The 25,252-nt window shown below is 40.6% G+C and overlaps 1 protein-coding gene across 1 annotated transcript; it reads left to right on the forward strand.

Annotated features, from left to right (window-relative positions):
• The first annotated feature begins 5,901 nt into the window (after positions 1-5,901).
• LOC132780544 (adenosine deaminase domain-containing protein 2-like) lies at positions 5,902-23,896 on the forward strand. The gene is made up of 9 exons (XM_067461275.1): positions 5,902-6,070; positions 7,940-8,038; positions 11,661-11,786; positions 13,639-13,789; positions 15,869-16,033; positions 17,938-18,152; positions 19,114-19,348; positions 21,018-21,150; positions 23,786-23,896. Exons 1-9 carry the CDS (start codon positions 5,902-5,904, stop codon positions 23,894-23,896), a joined length of 1,404 nt encoding a protein of 467 aa, XP_067317376.1.
• The last annotated feature ends 1,356 nt before the right edge of the window (positions 23,897-25,252 follow it).

The raw sequence follows: 25,252 nt of genomic DNA on the forward strand, positions 1-25,252 counted from the left end.
AGATTTCTTTATTGATTAGTCCTCTGACCATATCAACAGAATAATAATAATATTTTCCAATGCATTATTTAGAATTCACTTCTATGGGTCATTTATATTAAATATTAGTATATATTTAATTTATTTATCATTATTTTATTTATAGTTATTAGTAACTTCTCTTCTTGTTGGACAGAAAAAGCAGAGTAATAATAATGATAATAATCATAATAATATAGATAGATAGATTTGTTTATTGATTAGTATGTATTTAATATGTATTTAAAATATGTATTTAATATGTATTTAAATTAATATGTATTTAAAATGCAAATACATCCAGCGGTCTCTTTCCAGCATGGCCGCCTTCTATTTTCAAGCCTTGCAATTCTCCTTTTAACACACTCACAAACACATCAAACACAACAGGATAAGACACACACCCCAAGAAGGCTTATTAGCACAAAAATCCCCACACAAAAACACAATACCAAACAACAACAAGAATCCTCAATTAATTAATTGGGAACTGAAAAATGGAGGGGATATTTGGGGCCTATAATGGCGGTCTGAGGGAATGAATAAGCCTCAGGTGTGAGGCGAGGACTTTTGTGGGCCCAAACAATTGTGTAGTGTTGTGTTTAAATAAAAGGGGGGGGGGGGGGTCCAACAATTGTGTAATGTGAAAGGACTTGAGAGGAAGGGTTTTTTGTGTGTCTCAAATCCCGTGTTGTGTTGAAGGAAGACATGCTTTGAGAAGGGTGGCCTGTGAGGGAGACATTTGTGGGTCGAAAGCGTTCTGTGACGCCATTTTGAGGGAAGCGACACTTGTGGGTCACAACGGTTGTGTTGTGTGGGACTTGAGAGGAAGTGTTTTTTTGTGTGTCACAAATCCTGTGTAGTGTTGAAGGAAGACATGCTTTGAGAAGGGTGGCCTGTGAGGGAGACATTTTATGGGATGTGACGCCATCTTGAGGGAAGGGACACTTGTGGGTCACAACGGTTGTGTTGTGTGGGACTTGAGAGGAAGTGTTTTTTTGTGTGTCACAAATCCTGTGTAGTGTTGAAGGAAGATATGCTTTGAGAAGGGTGGCCTGTGAGGGAGACATTTTATGGGATGTGACGCCATCTTGAGGGAAGGGACACTTGTGGGTCACAACGGTTGTGTTGTGTGGGACTTGAGAGGAAGGGTTTTTTGTGTGTCACAAATCCCGTGTTGTGTTGAAGGAAGGCATGCTTTGAGAAGGGTGGCCTGTGAGGGAAACATTTTGTGGGTCGAAAGCGTTCTGTGATGCCATCTTGAGGGAAGGGACACTTGTGGGTCACAATGGTTATGTTGTGTTGGACTTGAGAGGAAGTGTTTTTTTTGTGTGTGTGATACAAATCCTGTGTTGTGTTGAAGGAAGACTTGCTTTGAGAAGGGTGGCCTGTGAGGGAAACATTTTGTGGGTCGAAAGCATTCTGTGATGCCATCTTGAGGGAAGGGACACTTGTGGGTCACAACGGTTGTGTTGTGTGGGACTTGAGAGGAAGGGTTTTTGTGTGTGTCACAAATCCTGTGTTGTGTTGAAGGAAGACATGCTTTGAAAAGGGTGGCCTGTGAGGGAGACATTTTGTGGGTCGAAAGCATTCTGTGATGCCATCTTGAGGGAAGGGACACTTGTGGGTCACAACGGTTGTGTTGTGTGGGACTTGAGAGGAAGGGTTTTTGTGTGTGTCACAAATCCTGTGTTGTGTTGAAGGAAGACATGCTTTGAAAAGGGTGGCCTGTGAGGGAGACATTTTGTGGGTCGAAAGCATTCTGTGATGCCATCTTGAGGGAAGGGACACTTGTGGGTCACAACGGTTGTGGAGTTGATAGGACCATTGCGTCGATGCTCGTGGTCTTTGCTTCTTCCAGCATGCTGACATTTGTCCATCGGTCTTCCCAAGAGTTTTGAGGATTTTTCGGAGGCAGCGCTGATGGAATCTTTCTAGGAGTTGCATGTGACGTCTGTAGACAGTCCACGTTTCACAGGCATATAGCAAGGTTGGGAGGACAATAGTTTTATTAACAAGCACCTTGGTCTCTCTACGGATGTCCCAGTCCTCAAACACTCTCTGCTTCATTCGGAAAAATGCTGCACTCGCAGAGCTCAGGCGGTGTTGTATTTCAGTGTCAATGTTGACTTTTGTGGAGAGGTGGCTGCCAAGGGAGCGGAAATTGTCAACATTTCTAACATTACACCATTAAGCTGTATTTCTGGCATTGGAGAGGGATTGGCTGGTGACTGCTGGAAGAGCACTTTGGTTTTCTCGATGTTCAATAACAGGCCAAACTTCTCATAAGCTTCTGCAAAGGTGTTGAGAGTAGCTTGTAGGTCTTCTGAATGCGCACAGATGATGTTATCATCAGCATATTGGAGTTCTATAACTTGTTGTTATCTTGGTTTCGGCTTTCAGTTTGCTGAGGTTAAATAGCTTTGCATTTGTATTGTCGAAGGCTTTCATGGCCGGAATCACTGGGTTGTTGGAGGTTTGTTCGTGCTATATGGCCATGGTCTAGAGGCATTCTCTCCTGACGTTTCGCCTGCATCTATGGCAAGCATCCTCAGAGGTAGTGAGGTCTGTTGGAGCTAGGAAATGTCACCCTGGTCATTCCACAGATATATAAACCTTTTTCCTAGTTCCAACAGACCACACTACCTCTGAGGATGCTTGCCATAGATGCAGGCGAAACGTCAGGAGAGAATGCTTCTAGACCATGGCCATATAACCCGAAAAAACCTACAACAATCCAGCTTTGCATTTGTCTGATAAATGATTTCTAACAAGATATCAAGGAATACTGAAGAAAAAGACAGACTGGCAATTGTTTAAAACCTATATGAAAAAAGGAGAAGAAAACCATAATTATTTAATAAAAAAACAGCAACTACTGAACACATTTAAGGATACAACCACGAATGGAGAAAGTAGAAATCAAACTTTTATTTTCTATTTTTGACTTTTGGACAAAATAAGTAAAGAAAAAGATCAGAAGTACAGAAGCTCAATTCTTTCCCCTTTTTTCCCCTTTTCTTCTTCTTTTCCTTTCCTTTTTTCTCTTATTCACTTTTTGCTCTATTTATCTTTTTGAAGGTTTGAAGTTAATTGACTCCAGCTGCAGTTGAATTCAAGGTTGACTGAATTTGACCTGACTGGGGTTTACTTCTGAATAGACAGAGGATTCAGGGGATATATATATATATATATATATTGTGATTCCTCTGAAATTTTGGAAAACTCATATATATATATATATATATATATATATATATATATATATACACACACACACACACACACACACACACACACACAAATAAAACAAAAGTTATACACACACACACACACGTTTTATTTTTTGTATGTGTATATATATGAGTTTTCCAGAATTTCAGAGGAATCAATAGGATGCCTGGCTAATGGATGTAAATTCTGCTTCATAGTTAGAGATATAAATTTGTCTTGTGGATGTGTTTAAATCACTGCTTTCTCCTTTTGTATACATATTCTTTGCTTTCAATATAAACATTAAACCTCCCTTTTTGGGGGGCTTATAGAAGGATACTAGAGACAAAGTTGAAGTACTTTGGGCACATCATGAGGAGACAGCAAAGCCTAGAGAAGACAATTATGCTGGGGAAAGTGGAAGGCAAAAGGAAGAGGGGCCGACCAAGGGCAAGGTGGATGGATGGCATCCTTGAAGGGACTGGACTGACCTTGAAGGAGCTGGGGGTGGTGACGGCCGACAGGGAGCTCTGGCGTGGGCTGGTCCAGGAGGTCACGAAGAGTCGGAGACGACTGAATGAATGAACAACAACAACAACATAGAAGTTAACTAGTAGAGTTTCCTGGAGATCCTAGATCAGTGTTTCTCAACCTGGGGGTCGGGACCTCAGGAGGGGTTGCAAGGGGGGCGTCAACGGGGTCACCAAAGACCATCAGGAAACACAGTATTTTCTGTTGGTCATGAGGGTTCTGTGTGGGAAGTTTGGCCCAATTCTGTTACTGGTGAGGTTCAGAATGCTCTTTGATTGTAGGTGAACTATAAATCCCAGCAACTACAACTCCCAAACCCCAAGGTCTATTTTCCCCAGACTCCACCAGTATTTATATCTGGGCATATTGAGTGTGCGTGCCAAGTTTGGTCCAGATCCATCATCGTTTGAGTCCGTAGTGCTGTCTGGATGTAGGTGAACCACAATGCCAAAACTCAAGGTCAGTGCCTGCCAAACCGTTCCTGTATTTTCTCTCTATTTGGTCACGGGCTTTCTGTGTGCCAAGTTTGGTTCAATGCCATCATTGGTGGAGTTCAGAATGCTCTTTGATTGTATTTATTGTTGGTCATCGGAGTTCTGTGTGCCAAGTTCTGTGTGCCGACTACAACTCCCAAATGTCAAGGTCTGTTCTCCTCAAATTTCACCAGTGATCACATTTGGGCACATTGAGTATTTGTGCCAAATTAGGTCCAGATCCATCATTGTTTGAGTCCGTAGTGCTCTCTGGATGTAGGTGAACTACAAACTCCAAAACTCAAGGTCAATGCCTGCCAAACTCTTCCAGTATTTTCTCTGTATTTGGTCATGGGAGTTCTGGGTGCCAAGTTTGATTCAATTCTATCATTGGTGGAGTTCAGAATGCCCTTTGATTGTATTGATTGTTCGTCACGGGAGGTCTGTGTGCCAAGTTTGGTTCAGTGCCATCATTGGTGGAGTTCAGAATGCTCTTTGATTGTATTGATTGTTGGTCATGGGAGTTCTGGGTGCCAAGTTTGGTTCAATTCCATCATTGGTGGAGTTCAGAATGCTCTTTGATTGTATTGATTGTTGGTCATGGGAGTTCTATGTGCCAAGTTTGGTTCAATGCCATCATTGGTGGAGTTCAGAATGCTCTTTGATTGTAGGTGAGCTATAAATCCCAGCAACTACAACTCCCAAATGTCAAGGTCTGTTTTCCCCAATTTCCACCAGTGATCACATTTGGGCAATTTGAGTATTTGTACCAAGTTTGGTCCAGATCCATCATTGTTTGAGACCATAGTGCTCTCTGGACAGAGGTGACCCTAGGTAATTTTCAACGGTAAGCAAACAGTATTTTGCCCCCCTCCTCAACCAATCACAATTCTATTTGTCGTGGGAGTTCTGTGTACCATATTTGGTTCAATTCCATCATTTGTGGAGTTCAGAATGCTCTTTGATTGTAGGTGAACTATACATCCCAGTAACTACAACTCGCATATGTCAAGGTCTATTTTCCCCCAAGAGCACCTCAAGAGCGCCCCTGGGCAAAATCTACTATACTGCAAATGCTTACTTTGCGTAATGGGTTGAGCCGCCCCTGTCTCTGGATGTAGGTGAACTACAACTCCAAAACTCAAGGTCAATGCCCACCAAACCCTTCCCATATTTACTGTTGGTGATGGGAGTTCTGTGGGCCAAGTTTGATTCAATTCCACCATTGGTAGAGTTCAGAATGCTCTTTGATTGTAGGTGAACTATAAATCCCAGCAGCTACAACTCCCAAATGACAAAATCAACCCCAAATTTGGGCGTATCGGGCATTTGTGCCAGATTTAGTCCAATGAATGAAAACACATCCTGCATATCAGATATTTACATTACGATTCATAACAGGAGCAAAATTACAGGTGTGAAGGAGCCACGAAAATAATTTTGTGGTTGGTGGTCACCACAACATGAGGAACTTGATTAAGAGGTCGTGGCATTAGGAAGGTTGAGAAACACCGTCCCAGAGGTTCCAGAGAGAACATTTAAATCCATAAATAATCAAATTGGCAAAGGTCAATCCTGCAAATGTGGAGATCTACCTGTAGTATTAGTAATAATAATAATAATAATAATAATAATAATGCTCAGTTTTTCTCTTATTTCCAGAAAGATGCCAGGGAAAGAAGATGAAGGAAGGAGGGTCGGCCATAGATCCAGATTGGCAGTATCGTTTCAGAAAGGCCAGCTTCAATCAGCTTGGAAAGAAGAACTTCAGTCCAAACCTTTAGAAGAATCTCTCTCTTCTTCAGATTCTGCTGCTGGTGTTCAGCAAGGAAAGGGTGGGTGTTGGTTAGAGGTGGGAAGGTGTGAAAAAAAGGAGGAAAAACATATTTCCCCCATTTATTGCCAAAGAGACATAAATCTGCCAGGTATAGTATTATGCATGTATGTATGGCTACTGGAGGGTTGCGGGAAAGAGCCAGCTGTTATCCCAATAAGTCAGTGGAGGGTTGGTGTGGAGGCCTAAATCAGCTAGGTGTATTATGTATGTATGTATGGCCACTGGAGGGTTGCAGGAAAGAGCCAGCTGTTATCCCCAGAGGTTAGTAGAAGGTTGCATGGAGACCTAAGTCCCTGTTATCCCCAGAGGTCAGTAGAAGGTTGCATGGATACCTAAATCCCTATTATCCCCAGAGGTCAGTAGAAAGTTGCCATGGAGACCTAAATCGGCCAGGTGTATTTTGTATTTATGTATGGCCACTGGAGGGTTGTGGGAAAGAGCCAGCTGTTACTACAAAAGGTCACTGGAAGGTTGCGGGGAAAAGACAGATGTTGTCCCCAGAGGCCAGTGGAGGGTTGCCGTGAAGAACTAAATCAGCCAGGTGTATTTTGAATGTATGTATGGCCAGTGGGTTACAGGGTTGCAAGAAAGAGCCAGCTGTTACCCCAAGGGGTCACTGAAAGGTTGCGGGAAAGAGACATGTTATCCCTAGAAGTCAGTGGAAGGTTACCATGGAGAACTAAATCAGCCAGGTGTATTGTGTGTATGGCCACTGGGTTACAGGGTTGCAGGAAAGAGCCAGCTCTTACCCCAAGGGGTCACTGGAAGGTTGTGGGAAAGAGCCAGCTGTTATCCCCAGAAGTCAGTGGAGGGTTGCCATGTAGACCTAAATCAGCCAAGTGTATTTTGCGTGTGTGTATGGCCATTGGAGGGTTGCAGGAAAGAGCCAGCTGTTCTCCCCAAAGGTCAGTAAAGGGTTGCCATGGAGACCTAAACCAGCCAGGTATACTTTGTATGTATGTATGGCCACTGGATTACAGGGTTGCAGGAAAGAGCTGGCTGTTACTGCAAGGGGTCACTGGAAGGTTGTGGGAAAGAGCCAGCTGTTATCCCCAGAAATCAGTGGAGGGTTACCATGTGGAACTAAATCAGCCAGGTGTATTTTGCATGTATGTATGGCCATTGGAGGGTTCCGGGAAGGAGCCACCTCTTACCTCAAAAGGTCACTGGAAGGTTCTGAGAAAGAGCCAGGTGTTATCCCAAGAGGTCAGTGGAGGGTTGTCATAGAGACCTAAATCAGCCAGTTGTACATATTATGTATGTATGTATGGTCACTGAAGGTTGTGCGAACGAGCCAGCTGTTACCCTAGGAAACCACTAGAGGGTTGCCACTACCTGAGGGATAGAGAAAGGACTGCTTTGTGTTTCAGTCTGCTGATAGAACCATCCCTACAACCATAAAAATTACCATTATTTTTACTAATAAATGCCATTACAAAATGCAGACCCAGGCAACACCAAGTAGCTGAGCTAGTTATATAATAAAAGCCACAATTCATCAACAGATAAAACACATGGGATGGAGATAAGGGAATCTCAACAGTCGGAATGGTACCAGTATTGAATTTAACACAAAAGGCCAGGATAAAACAAAAGTTGCATCTACACTATAGATTTAAAGCAGTTTGGCAGCTCTTGAACTCCCTTGGGAATCATTCAATTTTTTTTTTAATTTGTCGTAAACCATCTTGAGCCCCTGACCTGAGGATAAGGCAGTATATAAACAAATAGAGAAACAACATCCAAATACATGGGGAAGAGGATGTTCGATCAATATTGTGGGTGCTGAAGGAACCTATGCAATACATCCTTTTGTGATCGTATTCATGTTTTGCTTCTTCTTACCTTTCCACCAACTTCCGCACAGTTTCTCTTTCACCCGCTGCCTCTTTTAAGAAGCCGCTCCTAGATGGTTTGGATCAGCCAGAAGACAGTGTCTCTAATAAGCAAATAGAGAAGAACCAAGGTAAATGTGAGTCTGGTATAAACAGCAGAACTTTTAAAAAAATCTTTTTATTAAGAAAATTTTCAATTACTGTATATATTTGAGTATAAGTCTAGTTTTTCAGCCCCTTTTTTGGCTGAAAAAGCTCCCCTCGGCTTATACTCGAGTCAAAGTTATTTATTATTTTATTCTGTTATTAGTATTATTTTTATTTCATGTATTATTTTATTGCATTTACAGTATTTTACTCTATTATTATGATTATGATTATTACATTTATTATACTTTATTATTATTGCATTTATTATTTTACTCTATTATTACTGTTATTATTGCATTTCCATTATTTTACTTTATTATTATTATTATTATTATTACATTCATTATTTTACTCTATTATTGTTGAAAGGATACGTAAATACATTTACATTGAAGAAGGTTAGAATAATGATTTAATCAGAGTTGGGCAGTCTTATCTCAAATTTCAATTTTATGTAAATATTCAACACCATTTCACCTCCTGATGCCTCAATTTTAGGCTGAAAAAGCTCCGCTCGGCTTATACTCGAGTCAAGGTTATTTATTATTTTACCCTGTTATTAGTATTATTATTAGTATATTAGTTTTATTTCTTGTATTATTTTACTCTCTTTATTATTACTACATTTACAGTATTTTACTCTATTATTATTATTATTACATTTATTATTTTACACTATTTATGATTATTATTACATTTATTATTTTACTTTATTATGGCATTTATTATTTTACTCTATTATTAAATTTATTATTTTACTCTATTATTACATTTATTATTGCATTTCCATTATTTTACTTTATTATTATTATTATTATTATTATTACATTTATCATTTTACTCTATTATTATTATTTTATTATTATTATTATTACATTTGTTATTTTACACTATTTATGATTATTATTACATTTATTATTTTACTTTATTATGGCATTTATTATTTTACTCTATTATCAATTTTATTATTTTATTCTATTACATTTATTATTGCATTTCCATTATTTTACTTTATTATTATTATTATTATTACATTTATTATTTTACTCTATTATTACAGCTATTATTGCATTTCCATTATTTTACTTTATTATTATTATTATTATTATTATTATTATTACATTCATTATTTTACTCTCTTTATTATTGTTGGAAGGATATGTAAATATATTTACATTGAAGAAGGTTAGAATTATGAATCAGAGTTGGGCAGTCTTATCTCAAATTTCAATTTTACGTAAATATTCAACACCATTTCACCTCCTGATGCCTCAATTAATGTAGTTTTATTGGTATCTATTTTTATTTTGAAATTTACCAGTAGCGGCTTCATTTCTCACCCTCGGCTTATACTCAAGTCAATATGTTTTCCCAGTTTTCTGTGGTAAAATTAGGTGCCTCCGCTTTTATTCGGGTCGGCTTATACTCGAGTATATACGGGTACATAAAAAGGGGTATGAGAAAGCAGGTCAAAGCGGTTAACAATAGGAAAATTCAATGCTCAGAACAACATAAAACAGTTAAAACAAAACAGTAGCATATTAAACAATCAATTATACATCAATAAGCATCTCGTTGGCATCTCATAATTAGAATCAGGATCCTGTTATATTCCTATATTCTTTACACTGCCCAATCAAATGCCTGCTCAAACAACCAGGTCTTCACTTTCCTCTGGAATGATAACAAGGAAGGGGCTGATCTAATATCTGTAGGAAGGGCATTCCACAGCCGAGGGGCCACCACTGAGAAGGCCCTGTCTCTCGTCCCCGCCAAACGTACTTGTGACGCAGGCGGAACCGAGAGCAGGTCCTCCCCAGACAATCTTAATGTCCTGGTGGTTTCATAGAAGGAGATGCTTTCAGATAGGTAAGTTATGAATATGTCAGTTTTATTTTTTGCAAGATAATAAAAAAATTTAAAAATTGTGACTTCCATCTAATCCTTAGCGTTTTTAAAATTATACAGTCAGCAATCTTTTATATTTCATATAATAAAAAAACAAAGAAAAGTATGAAAAAAGCTTTAACATCGACCACATTTATGTCCATTCTTATAGTTACTAGCTGTACCCGCCACGCGTTGCTGTGGCCAACCTTCCCTCCCTCTTTCTCTCCTTCTTTCTCTCCGTCCTTCCCTCCCTCTTTCCTTCCTTCCCTTTTTCTTTCCCCTCTTCTTTCTTCATTTTCTACCTGTTTCTTTTCTCGCTTCCTTTGCTCTTTGGTTGCATCCTTCCTTGTCTCTTTCCTTCCCTCCTTCCCTCCCTCTTTCTCTCTTTCGTTCCTTCTCTCCTTCCTTTCCTCTTTCACTTTTTTATTTCATTCTCTCCCTCCTTCTCTCATTCCTTCCTTCTCTACCTTTCTTTCCTTCTTTCTCTCCTTCCCTCTTCCTTTCTCTCTTTCTCTCTCTCCTTCTCTCCTTCCTTCCTTCTCTACCTTTCTTTCTTTCCTTCTCTCCTTCCCTCCTTTCTTCTCCTCCTCTTTCTCTCCCTCCTTCTCTCCTTCCCTCCTTCTTTCCCTTCTTTCCCTCTTTGTCTCTCTCCTTCCTTCCTTCCTTCCTTCCTTCCTTCCTTCCTTCCTTCTCTACCTTTCTTTCTTTCCTTCTCTCCTTCCCTCCTTTTTTTCTCCCCCTCTTTCTCTCCCTCCTCTCCTTCCTTCCTTCTCTACCCTTCTTTCTTTCCTTCCTTCTCTCCTTCCCTGTTTCTCTCCTTCCTTCCTTCTCTACCCCTTTTTCCCTTCCTTCTCTCCTTCCCTCTTTCTCGCCCTCTTTCTCGCCCTCCTTCCTTCTCTTTCTTTCTTTCTTTCTTTCTTTCTTTCTTTCTTTCTTTTTTCTTCCCTCCCTCCCTCCCTGCTTTCTGTGTATGTGTTTTGTGTGTGTATATGCATATATGTGTGTGTATGTGTGTATGTGTGTGTGTGTATATATATATATGTATACGTATATATATATTTATATATATACGTATATACGTGGTTTTGTGCATGCGTTGTAATGTATTTTTTGGTTTTTTGGCTTTTTATTCCCCTTCTGTGTTTTTCAGTGTTTTATTAGTGATGGTCACTTGTTGGCCTGAGAGGTGTCTTATGTCTAAATTTGGTGTCAATTCATCCAGTGGTTTTTGAGTTATGTTCATCCCACAAACAAACATTACATTTTTATTTTTTATAGATTTACTACATTTATATACCGCTTTTCTCCCCTTGAGGGAACTCAAAGCAGTTTCCAACATTCTAAAGGCAAAATTCAGTGCCGTACATACATGTGAAAACCAAAACATAATACCCAGACAATAACATAAAACTATAAATTAATCACATAACCAAATGAAAATATCAACATAAAATAACATTTAGACGTAAAGCATAAAAATTAAATATGGATAGTACAACAACATTTATATTAAAACCCACCTGTAAACAACACAATTTAAAAACAGTAATTAAAATCACGCCATCTGAAATCAAATCCGTATAACTGCATTGCACTGGGTTATAGGAGTCCACACTGTCATAGAATCCAGTTCAATGCAGTTATAGTAATCTGCACTCTGAAACTGGACTATGTGTCAGTGCAGATCCAGCTTTTCTCTTCTCTCCACTATAGAAAATGAAATCTTCCACCAGCAGCGCTGTGCTGCCATTACCAGTGATATGTGTGACATGCTCCTGGGCGAAGATCGTAGTTATCAAGGATGTATGAGTAGTGTGGCTGCATTCATTCTGGAGAGAGGTAAGCCACTGCTTGGGTTTTATATTAACTAGGTATTTTTAATTACAAAAATGTGAGTCAGGCACTGACAGAGTTAAATGGATACAATGACTCAGCAAAAGCTGTAGTTTAGTAGGTCTCTGTGTTAGTTTCCCCTCAGTGTGAGAGAGGCCTCAATCTGAGAGAGCCCTCAGTGTGAGGAGGCCTCAGTGTGAGGGAGACCTCAGTTTGAGAAAGTCTGGTGTGAGAAGCTTCAGTGAGAGATGCCCTAGGTTGAAGGCCATCGTGTATGAAGCTTCAGTGTGAAGGCTGCTGTGTGTAAAGCTACTGTGTAAGTTCGGTGTGAGAAGAGACCTCTAGTACCTTGTCTAAAGCTACAAATCCTGGGATTCCTTGTCAGTTACCAGTGAAATCATACTGCTATAATTACGTGATTCAGAAGGGACTCCGGTTGTGTTCAAATAGTTTAACTTCATTGATATTTATTTATTAGTAGCATAGGAGCGACTTGAGAAATTGCAGGTCGCTTCTGCTCTGAAATAATTGGCTGTCCGCAAGGGAATGCCCGGATGTTTTACCATCTTGTGGGCGGCTACTCTCATGTCCCTGCATGAGAAGCTGGAGCTGACAGACAGGAGCTTACCCAGTTTCCCAGATTTGAACCGCTGACCTTTCAGTCATCAGTCCCGCCAGCACATTCATTTTATTTATTTATTTATTTATCTGTGTCAGGAGCGACTTGAGAAACTACAGGTCGCTTCTGCTGTGAGATAATTGGCTTTCCACAAGGACGTCGCCCAGGGAACACTGCATGAGAAGCTGGAGCTGACAGACAGGAGCTCACCCAGTTTCGCAGATTCAAACCGCTGACCTTTCAGTCAGCAATCCCACCAGCACAAGAGTTTAACCCATTGTGCCACTGGGGCTCCTATAGATATTTATACTGAGATAATGTAGGATTTTGGCCATATAACTGGTCACTCTAGGAAATTTGAGAGTTGGATTTGGTGGACTGAGAGGGTCATCTTAATGTAAAAGGGGGAAAATGCAATGTAGAATCGGCTAAGAAGGATGGAAAACACATCTGGATGAACTGTTGCATAGATTCTAGATAATTATGACAATAGCAGGAATCCCAGGTGTACTTTGGTATGATTTTGGACAATGTTTTTAATTAAGAGATACCAATGATTTATGTTTTTAATTGATTTTGCTAAGATATTATATCAGTGTTTCTCAACCTGGGGGTCGGGACCCCGAGGGGGGGGGTCGCGAAAGGGTGTCAGAGGGGTCTCCAAAGACCATCAGAAAACACAGTATTTTCTATTGGTCATCTGGGTTCTGTATGGAAAGTTAGGTCCAATTCTATTGTTGGTGGGGTTCAAAATGCTCTTTGATTGTAGGTGAACTATAAATCCCAGCAAATACAACTCCCAAATGTCAAGGTCTATTTTTCCCAAATCCCGCCAGTGTTCACATTTGGGCATATTGAGTATTCCTTCCAAGTTTGGTCCAGATCCATCATTGTTTGAGTCCACAGTGCTCTCTGGATGTGGGTGAACTACAACTCCCAAACTCAACGTCAATAACCACCAAACCCTTCGAGTATTTTCTGTTGGTCATGGGAGTTCTGTGTGTTAATTTTGGTTCAGTTCCATCATTGGTGAAGTTCAGAATGCTCTTTGATTGTAGGTGAACTATAAATCCCAGCAACTACAACTCTCAAATGCTTAGTGTAATAGTTAATTTGGGCTAGAAGTTAGAAGAGACAGTGGTCCTAAGGGATAGTAGCCCTTTCATCTGTATTTTGAGCCTGTCCACGCAGTCCGCAACTGACACACTCATGTTTCCTTTACTGCGACTCTCTCCTCAGAGGTTGACAACAGCCAGAGCTCCTACAAGGAGACGTATGAACTGGTTGCTCTGGGAACAGGAGACATTTGCTATGAAGGTTGGATGGAGTTTAATGGCAGGAGAGTCCATGACATGCATGGCATGGTGGTAGCCCGCAGAGCACTGCTGAGGTAGGGCATTCTTTTCCCTCCATCTTCATGTTTATTATGAGCTAGCTTGGGGTTATTTGAAGAAGGCATTGTTGTTTTGGGAAATTTGGTAATATCATGTAAGTAATTTGTAATGCTATTTTTTAAGGGAAAAGCCAGTCTTTGATTTTGTTTTGTATAAATGTTCCCATTAGAAAATGCATAAGGATGTGGATAAACTACAATTTCCATAATGGTGGGTCAATCCTTCCCAAACCGTGCCAGTATTTATTTATTTATCATGTCATCCGCAACCAGAACATTGTATTACATTTCTAACAGGACAAAACAAACAAACAGATTTTAAAAAATGCAAATTTTGCAAACTTGGTAGTTGATTAAATGTCCTTTGACCAGTATCTGGCCACTTGGAGTGCCTCTGGTGTTGCCGCAAGGAGGTCCTCCATTGTGCATGTGGCAGGGCTCAGGTTGCATTGCAGCAGGTGGTCAGTGGTTTGCTCTTCTCCACACTCGCATGTCGTGGATTCCACTTTGTGGCCCCATTTCTGAAGGTTGGTTCTGCATCTCGTGGTGCCAGAGCGCAGTCTGTTCAGCGCCTTCCAAGTCACCCAGTCTTCTGTGTGCCCAGGCGGGAGTCTCTCATCTGGGGTCACCCACGGATTGAGGTGCTGGGTTTGAGCCTGCCACTTTTGAACTCTCGCTTGCTGAGGTGTTCCAGCAAGTGTCTCTGTAGATCTTCGAAAACTATTTCTAGATTTAAGTCGTTGACGTGCTGGCTAATACCCAAACAAGGGATGAGTTGGAGATGTCTCTGCCTTGGTCCTTTCACTATTGGTTGCTACTTCCCGGCGGATGTCAGGTGGTGCAATACCGGCTAAGCAGTGTAGTTTCTCCAGTGGCGTAGGGCGCAGACACCCCATGATAATGTGGCATGTCTCATTAAGAGCCACATCCACTGTTTTAGTGTGGTGAGATGTGTTCCACACTGGGCCTGCGTACTCAGCAGCAGAGTAGCATAGCGCAAGGGCAGATGTCTTCACTGTATCTGGTTGTGATCCCCAGGTTGTGCCAGTCAGCTTTCATATGATATTGTTTCTAGCACCCACTTTTTGTTTGATGTTCAGGCAGTGCTTCTTGTAGGTCAGAGAACGGTCCAGAGTGACTCCCAGGTATTTGGGTGCGCTGCAATGCTCCAGTGGGATTCCTTCCCAGGTGATCTTCAGAGCTCGGGATGCTTGTCTGTTCTTAAGGTGAAAGGCACATGTCTGTGTTTTAGATGCCAGTACTGAAGTTGGCCATGTTGGGTCTGTGTGCCAAGTTTGGTCCAGATCCGTCGTCGACTGGTTTCGGTGCTCTCTGGAGAAGGGTGAACTACAACTCCCTGATTCCCAGGACAATCACCCCCAAACCCTGCCAATACTCAAAGTTGGGCATGTTGGGTCTATGTGCAAAGTTTGGTCCAGATCTGTGATTGAGAGGGTTCAGAGTGCTCTGGATGCAGGGTTAGACACAATCACAGTATGGGCAGGCTGACATGCAGCACCCTGTAAGCAGACATCTCTGCCACATACACATTTTTCACTTTTATTATGTGTATACATTTTATTGCAACTTTAAACAAGGTTATAGTTATTCAATAACATGAAAACTTAGGTTTAAAATAGAGACAGGCAGAAAGAAACAAGTGAAAAATATAAACAAAACTATGTATTGTCGAAGGCTTTCATGGCTGGAATCACTAGGTACTTGTGGGGTTTTTCGGACTATAAGGCCATGTTCTAGAGGCATTTTCTCCTGACGTTTCGCCTGCATCTATGGCAAGCATCCTCAGAGGATGCTTGCCGTAGATGCAGGCGAAACATCAAGAGAAAATGCCTCTAGAACATGGCCCTATAGCCCGAAAAAACTCACAAGAACTTATAAACAAAACTATTTACAGAATTCAACTCGGTCCCAAGAGCTTAAAATCATTAGGCCTAAGCATATTATTTATAGAACTACTCTCTGGAATTGAAGTGGATTTATCCACAAGTTGAAGGCATAGAACAACAGCAGCCACAAAGGAAGGAAGTCAATCAAAATCCTATCATTTCTCCACAGATACTTTTACAAGCAGCTACTGAGGTACTGTAGCCAAGACCCCGCTGCCCGTGAGAAGTGCATCTTCTGCCCGGCAGGTGACGGAGTTCACTTGGCTCTGAAACCAAAGTACTTTTTGCATCTCTATCTGAGTCGAACGCCCAGTGGAGCTTCAGAGAATTTCCAGTGAGTAGTTTGCATGAGTACGGGCAGCCCCCAAATTATGAACAAAATAGGTTCTGTAGGTTTGTTCTTAAGCTGAATTTGTTTGTAAGTCAGAACAGGTATCCTTTAAGTGTAACTCCAGATATCTTATCTTATCTTATCTTATCTTATCTTATCTATCTATCTATCTATCTATCTATCTATCTATCTCCGGATGCTGAAGTGGACACAGGCTTCCAAGGAGACCCTCAGGAGGAAGCCCACTCTTTCCAGTGTCTCACTATCCATCTGCTGAGACATCTATCTATTTTTCTTTCTATCTATCTATTGTATCTATGCATCCATCTATCCATTCATCCATCTACTGAGACATCTGTCCATCCATCTATCCATCTGTCTGGAATATAAATATATTAGTATTGTCGAAGGCTTTCATGGCTGGAATCACTAGGTTCTTGTGGGTTTTTTCGGGCTATAGAGCCATGTTCTAGAGGCATTTCTCCTGATGTTTCGCCTGCATCTATGGCAAGCAGCCTCAGAGGTAGTGAGGTCTCACTACCTCTGAGGATGCTTGCCATAGATGCAGGCGAAACGTCAGGAGAAATGCCTCTAGAACATGCCTCTATAGCCCGAAAAAACCCACAAGAACCTAATATATTAGTATATTTTTATTATATAATAAGTATATTATTATTATTTGAAACACAAGATGAGTACACAGCAAAAACAAGATGTCCTAAATTGCCCTCCAAAAACAGCCTTTAGACAATGTTGAAAGTAAAAGAAAAATGCTTTACTTCAGCAAACACAAAGTATAAGCAAATGCAAGTGAAAAGTGCAAAAGAAAACAAGGAAGTCTTAATCCAGACACAAATTAAAGTCTCTTACAAAGTCCTAAATGAAACACCAGTCTTCCATCAGACAGCAGGCAATGAACTAAGTCCTTAGCAGCAGACACAAAACAGATTCCATTGCAGTGAAAACATCAGTATCAGGGTCGTTGTTACCAATGAAAGCTGACTGCTCCTGCCTCTGATTTATAGCCCTGAATTCCCCACGCAGGAGGTGCTAGGGTGTCTCCCAATTAGCTCAGAGTTTTTAGCAGCTATCCTAGCTGAACACTGTCTGTGCTCTGTCTCTTTTCGTCTCTCTAGAAATGTGGGCACTTTCAAACCCTCATCGTCTGATTCTTCTTCTCTCTCCAATACCTGAGAATTTCCCTGCTCCCCTTCCTCTTCCGAACATGAGGAATCCCTAACACAAGATCACTATGCTGGCTGTTGTATTGGATCACATGTTGGACACTTACCAAGTTGTTGTTGTTGTTGTTGTTGTTATTTAGCAAGTTTGAGTCTGAGTTTGAGTGTGTGTTCTTGAATTATATTATATTATTATATTATATTATTATTATTTGTTGTTATTATTATTCTTCAGCAGGTCTGAGTCTGAGTTTGAGTATGTGTTCCTGGATAGCCATCTGTCAGGAGTATTTTGATTGTTTCCTACCTGGGGCATAATTGGTTTTGGACTAACACACAATCACTATGCTGGCTGTTGTATTGGATCACACGTTGGCTACTTCCCAAGGTTTTTTTGTTTTTGTTGTTGTTGTTATTTAGCAGGTTTGAGTCTGAGTTTGAGTGTGTGTTCTTGGATTATATTATTATTATTATTATTATTATTATTAGTTGTTGTTGTTGTTGTTGTTGTTGTTGTTGTTGTTGTTCAGCAGGTCTAAGTCTGAGTTTGAGTATGTGTTCCTGGATAGCCATCTGTCAGGAGCACTTTGATTGTTTCCTACCTGGCATAATTGGGGTTGGACTAACTAGCTCTTGGGGTCTCTTTCAACCCAATGATTCCATGATTCTAAGTGCATCTTCCCATCTCTCAACTGATGCCATTCTCCTTTTCCCTCTTGTTTGCAGGACTGTCTCTTCACGACCAAATCCATCTGTCGGTCTCCATATTAGCATTAAGGGGAAGCTGCGGCCTGCCTCGTACTGCCGCCCCAGTGTGCGCTCTGCCTTTGTCTATTGTGTCTCCGGCAGCGATAAACTGACCCGGTGGAGTGTTTTGGGCGTCCAGGGTGCCCTCCTCAGCCACATCATCCTCCCTGTGTATATCACAAGCGTTGTCGTAGGTGATTTGTTTTTCTGTGTTAGCATAAGAATGGAGACGCTTTGAAAAAGATCAGGCACTATTATTGCCATTGCCTTCCTTTGTGACTCAACAAGGGTAATTAATTAAATTGGTTTCCATGGCTGAGCGGGGATTTTACCCTCGTCTCTGAGACTACTGATCTAATACTGAAACCACTACGGCATGATATCATTTATCCCTGGAACCATATCAAAAGTCTGCATTATCCTTCTGAATAGGGTTTGGGAGAATTACCATGTGCTGTGCTCCCAAATTGTGTTGGCCTAAGGCTGGATATACAATGCCATATAATTAAGATTGCAGATCGACCAGTATTGCCCATAGACACCTCCTAGGTCATATGGCCAGCATGACTGCATGGAGCTCCGTTACCTTCCCACCAGAGCAGTACCTATTGATCTACTCACATTTGCATGTTTTCGAACTGCTAGGTTGGCAGAAACTGGGGCTAAATAATAATAGAAATATAATAAAGTAGTGTAAATGTAATAATAATAATAAGAAGAATAATAGAGTAAAATAATAATGTAATAATAACAATAATAAATAAAATAATAAATGTAATAAAAATAATAACAGTAATGTAATGTAAATGTAATAATAATAATAATAGAGTAAAATAATAAATGTAATAAAAAAAATAATAACCCAGTAAAGTAATAAATAACTTTGACTTGGGGGACTTTTTCAGTCTAAAAAAAGCTCTGAAAACCCCGGCTTATACTCAATTATATATGGTAATCTGTATTCAGAAACTGCATTATATGATAGTGTAGATCAGGCATGCCCTCCATGTGTCTTGGACTTAAAATTCCACAATTCCTAACAGCCTATTAAAACACCTGGAGGGCTGAAGTTTGCCCATGCCTGCTATTGATCCAGCCTCATTGTGTGGCTTATTCACCTGTTTTTCTCACTCTCTTTTCATCTGTGTGTTCCAGCTGATCCTTACCAAGACCACACTGTCCTCCATGAAGTCGTGAATGATCGTGTGCAGCTGGGACCAGGGGATGGCTTACCAAAGCTCTATAGCCAGAAGCAGATGTATTTCTTTGAAAGCCCCCGCGTAGCCCCTCTTGATGCACCACCAGACTGTCGTTCCTTGAGCCTCAATTGGTGTGGTGGAGATGACATGCTGGAGCTTGTGAACGGGACTGTCGGGAAGGCAGTACGGGAGTAAGTTTGGGCAGTTGCGGGTGGGTGAGAAGGACATCCTGTGTATGTATTGTCACATTATTACAAACCAGATCCTCCAATTTCTGCCAAGAATCACTGGTTGCTATGAAGTTTCCCAGGCTGTATGGTTATATTCCAGAAGCATTCTCTCCTGACATTTCACCCACATCTATGGCAGGCATCCTCAGAGAGCCAGAGCTGACAGAGGGAGCTTATATGTGCTCTTCCCAGATTTGAACCCATTGCTCTGGCATAAAACTGTAATTTAAGATAAGACTGCCCAACTCTGATTGAACCATTTTTCTAACCTTCTTCAATGTAAATGGGGTTACCTAGCCTTCCAATAATAATAAAGAGAGTAAAACAATAAATGTAATAATAATAATAATAATAATAATAGTGTAAAGCAATGGAAATGTAATAATAACAGTAATAATAGAGTAAAATAATAAATATAATAATAATAGTAAATAGAGAAAATAATAAATGTAACAATAATAAATAGAGAAAATAATAAATGTAATAATAATAGTAACTAAAGTTAAATAATGAATGTAATAATTACAATAATAATAATAAAGTAAAATAAAAATGCAATAATAATGATGATGAATAGAGTAAATTAATAAATATAATAATAATAATAAATAGAGAAAATAATAAATGTAATAATAATAACAAATAGAGATAATAATAATAATGGGAATGTAATAATAACAGATTATGATGAATAGAGTAAATTAATAAATATAATAATAATAAATAGAGAAAAATAATAAATGTAATAATAATAGTAACTAGAGTTAAATAATGAATGTAATAATGACAATAATAATAATAATAAAGTAAAATAAAAATGTAATAATGATGATGATGATGATGAATAGAGTAAAATAATAAATGTAATAATAATAAATAGAGAAAATAATAAATGTAATAATAATAAATAGAGAAAATAATAAATGTTATAATAATAGTAACTAGAGTTAAATAATAAATGTAAAAATGACAATAATAATAATAAAGTAAATTAAAAATGTAATAATAATGATAATGATGATGAATAGAGTAAAATAATAAATGTAATAATAATAATAAATAGAGAAAATAATAAATGTAATAATAATGAATGAATGTAATAATGACAATAATAATAATAATATGGTAAGGGGGGCTTTTGCAGCCTTAAAAAAGGGCTATAAACTCGGCTTATACTCGACTATATACGGTAAATAAATAAATGTATTGATAGCCTAAACAGGAGATTGTTGGGAGTAATAAATCTGATATTCTGCATGGTTCCAAAATTTGTTTTAAGTTAAGAAGCGATGACAGCCTAAACAGCTGTGCGTCCCATTCAAATGTCCTTCCACCTTCTTCCGTGACAACCCCTATATATTCATGCCAGTTACGCTTGTTTTATGCAAGTGCCTTGCATGTGGGTGGAGGAAACCATTTGGCGTTGTTGTTCATGATTGACATATATACAGTTTGTGTTGGGATCTTGAGCCAGGATTCTGCAATTCCCACTCTGCCTTCTGTTTGTGATCTTTTCTTGGTACAGTGGCAGAATTGTGCTGGGATGTCTTGTTGTTTCCTTGAAAGAAAACCTGCTTTGTTCTGTGACCCAGTGTTGATTCATGTCATGCATCCCTTTCCCTTCCCTCAGCATGGCACACCCAGGAGACCAGTACCGCCCCAGTCGGCTCTGCAAGGCCACCATGTGGAGCATGTTTAGAAAGGTGGCTCGGGAGATGAAGAGAGAGGACTTGACATCGCTACCCACATACCACGAAGGCAAAGTGAGCCCCTTCCATTCTTCAAAGGGCTGTTTGTTATTTTTTACCTGGGTTATTTGAAAAAGGCATTGTTTGTTTCGGGGTGTTATTATTTGTTTTGTTATTTATGAATGCTTCCATTCGAAAATGCATAAGAATGTGGATGAACTGCAATTCCCAAAATCGTGGGCCAATCACCCCAAACCCCGCCTGTATTCAAAGTTGGCCATGTTGGATCTGTGTTCCAAGTTTGGTGCATATACAACATTGGGTGTATTGTGTGCTCTCTGGATAAGGACGAACTACAACTCCCAGATCCAAGGACAATCACTCCCAAACCCCACCTGTATTCAAAGTTGGCCATGTTGGATTTGTGTGCCAAGTTTGGTGCAGGTCGAACGTCGGCTGCGTTCAGTGCTCTCTGGATAAGCGTGAACTACAACTCCCAGATCCAAGGACAATCACCCCCAAAACCCACTTGCATTCAAGGTTGGCTGTGTTGGATCTGTGTGCCAAGTGTAGTGCCCATCCAATGTTGGCTGTGTTCAGTGCTCTCTGGATAAAGGCAAACTATAACTCCCAGATTCAACGACAATCAATCCCAAAGCCCACCAGTATTCAAAGTTAGCCATGTTGGATCTGCGTGCCAAGTTTGGTGCAGATCCAAGATTGGCAGTGTTCTGTGCTTTCTGGATAAGAACAAACTACAACTCCCAGATCCAAGGACAATCACCCCCAAACCCCACCAGTATTCAAAGTTGGCCACGTTGGATGTGTGTGCTAAGTTAGGTGCCAATTCAACGCCGGCTGTGTTCAGTGCTCTCTGGATAAGTGTGAACTACAACTCCCAGATCCAAAAACATTTACCAACAAGCCCCACCAGTATTCAAAGTTGGGCATGTTGGATGTGTGTGCAAGGTTTGGTGCAGATCCAACATTGGCTGCGTTCAGCGCTCTCTGGATAAGTGCAAACTACAACTCCCCGATCCAAGGACGTTTGCCCCCAAACCCCACCAATATTCAAAGTTGGCCATGTTGGGTGTGTGTGCCAAGTTTGGTGCAGATCCATCATCAGATGGGATCAGTGTTCTCTAAAAATAGGTGAACTATAACTCTTGGATGTCAAGGTCAATCACGCTCAAACCCCAGCAATATGCAAAGCTGATTTTTTTGGCTGATTTTTTTGGTGTGCACCAGGTTAGTTCCAGGTGGGGTTCAGAGTTTAGATTGCAGGTGAACTATACATCACAGTCCCTACACTTCCTATAAATCATGGTGAATTCTCCCCAAATCGCTTTCTCTAGAGCGTTCCTCAACCCTCCTAATGCCGCTACCCCTTAATCCAGTTCCTCATGTTGTGGTGACCCCCAACCATAAAATTATTTTTGTTGCTAGTTCATAACCGGAATTTTGCTACTGTTATGTATCGCAATGTAAACATCTGATATGCAGGATGGATTTTCATTCACTGTACCAAATACAGTACAAATACCCAATACAACCAAATTTGAATACTGGTGGGGTTGTGGGTTGATTTTTTCATTTGGGAGATGTAGTTGCTGGGATTTATAGTTAACCTACAATCAAAGAGCGTTCCGAACTCCACCAGTGATGGAATTGAACCAATCTTGGCACACAGAACTCCCATGACCAACAGAAAATACTGAAAAGGTTTGGTGGGCATTGACCTTGAGTTTGGGAGTTGTAGTTCACCTACATCAAGAGAGCACTGTACAATCAAACAATGATTGATCTTGACCAAACTGGGCACAAATACTCAATATGCCCAAATGTGAACATTGGCGGAGTTTGGGGAAAATAGATCTTGACAGGTTTGGTGGGCATTGACCTTGAGTTTGGGAGTTGTCGTTCACCTACATCAAGGGAGCACTGTGCACTCAAACAATGATGGATCTGGACCAAACTTGGCACAAATACTCAGTATGCCCAAATGTGAACATTGGCGGAGTTTGGGGAAAATAGATCTTGACATTTGGGAGTTGTAATTGCTGGGATTTATAGTTAACCTGCAATCAAAGAGCACTTTGAACTCAGCCCACAATGCATCTGCATCAAACTTTGCACACTACCTTCAAGGCCAACATTGAATACTGGTGGGGGAGAGGGAGCTATTTTTGAATTCTGGGTGTTGTAGTTCGCCAACACCAAAAAGGGAGAGACTGATAGGCGGAGAGATCTTCAGCCTTCTTTGACAAAAGGGTTCCTAAGACCATCAGTAATATGTGTTTTCTGGTGGTCTTTGGCGACCCCTCTGAAACCCCCCTCGCAACCCTCACTCCATGGGTCCCAACCTTCAGGTTGAGAAACACTGCTCTAGTATGTTCAGTTGCTGTGTGCCATAGAAAAGAATAGGAAAGGGTTAAGGGAGAGGCAGTGGGCGGGGTCATGCAAATTTCACACCGATTGAGAGAGAAAGGAACACTGGGATGTGGTTTGCTGTAACCTGCAATGTCCTTGGAGGGAGGGCTTTGGGTTATAGCTCTTAGTGGAGGCCGGACACTCCTGCCACATGCACACATACAGATTCACTTTTTTGATGTGTATAGATAGATTTGTTTGGAGCAGGAACTTTCTTGCCATTATAGAGAAATGTTACAACTCACTTTTAAATTTTCCTTCTTGATTCTTCCAACTCCAGGTCCAAGCGGAAGCCTATCAGAGTGCCAAGCTCCAGATGTACACGCAGCTGAGATTGCAGGACTTTGGCAAGTGGCCCCAAAAGCAGTTGGTGGACAACTTTGCCAGCTAGGTCGCCCTTGCAGCTAAGCCACTCCTTGCATATTGAAAATCTTTTGATGGAGAGATGTATGGATGCAAGGCCTGTCATCTTTGTTGAGTCAAATACTGTTGTTGCGTTTGGGAGGGAGTTAAGAGCTAGAAATATTTGTTTAGATGGTTTTTTGGTGGGACTGTTCTCATAAATTATGCTTTTCCTATGATAGAATAGGAAGGATGGTGTGGAATTTAGGTTTGTAGTGGCTCCTCAAAGGGACTTGTATATCAGAGACCTTGCATGTTTCTCCTTTGTTTCTATAGCCATTGTTCAACACATTTGGATGTAGCATTTATCAGTCGCGAAACAAGCCTTGGTTTCGGCATGGGCGCTGTTTCCATTCTTTCTCCCATACAGCCACAAGGAAATTAGACAATATTTACTTCCATTACTGTGCAAAAAAACCTTTCTGTCTTGTATTTTCGAAGGCTTTCATGGCCAGAATCACTGAGTTGTTATGAATTTTCCAGGCTGTCTGGCCATGTTCCAGAAGCATTCTCTCCTGACGTTTCACCCCCATCTATGGCAGGTATCCTCAGAGGTTGCGAGGTCTGTTGAAAACTAGGAAAATGGAGTTTATATATCTGTAATATCAGTAACTAGCCGTCCCCTGCCACGCGTTGCTGTGGCCCAGTCTATGTATATGTGTTTTGTGTGTGTATATATGTGTGTATGTGTGTGTATATATTTGTGTATAATCTCAGAGGTTGTGAGGTCTGGGTTGCTGTAGGTTTTTCGGGCTATATGGCCATGTTCTAGAGGCATTCTCTCCGGACTTTTCGCCTGCATCTATGGCAAGCATCCTCACTACCTCTGAGGATGCTTGCCATAGATGCAGGCGAAATGTCAGGAGAGAATGCCTCTAGAACAGTGGTTCTCAACCTGTGAGTCCCCAGATCTTTTGGCCTTCAACTCCCAGAAATCCTAACAGCTGGTAAACTGGCTGGGATTCCAGGGAGTTGTCAGCCAAAACACCTGGGGACCCACAGGTTGAGAACCACTGCTCTAGAACATGGCCATATAACCCGAAAAACCTACAACAATCCTGTGATTCCGGCCGTGAAAGCCTTCGACAATATGTTGTGAGGTCTGTTGGAAACTAGGAAAATTGGGTTTATATGTCTGTGGAATATCCAGGGTGGGAGAAAAAAACTCTTGTCTGCTTTAGGCAGGTGTGAATGTTTCAATTGGCCACCTTAATTAGCATTTGATGGCCTAGAAGTTTCAAGCTGTGGCTTCTTCCTGCTTGGGGAACCCTTTGTTGGGAGGTGATTAGCTGGCCCTGATTGTTTCTTGTCTGGAATTCCTCTGTTTTTGAGTCTTGCTCTTTAT

This window comes from Anolis sagrei, chromosome Y (assembly GCF_037176765.1).
Source record: "Anolis sagrei isolate rAnoSag1 chromosome Y, rAnoSag1.mat, whole genome shotgun sequence".
Taxonomy (NCBI): Eukaryota; Metazoa; Chordata; class Lepidosauria; order Squamata; family Dactyloidae; genus Anolis; species Anolis sagrei.

Coding starts and splice junctions, on each gene's coding strand:
- LOC132780544 (XM_067461275.1), top strand. CDS start 5,902: ATGCCAGGGAAAGAAGATGAAGGAAGGAGGGTCGGCCATAGATCCAGA. Junction 13,790..15,868: donor GCCCGCAGAGCACTGCTGAG/GTAGGGCATTCT, acceptor ATTTCTCCACAG/ATACTTTTACAAGCAGCTAC. Junction 21,151..23,785: donor CCACATACCACGAAGGCAAA/GTGAGCCCCTTC, acceptor TTCCAACTCCAG/GTCCAAGCGGAAGCCTATCA.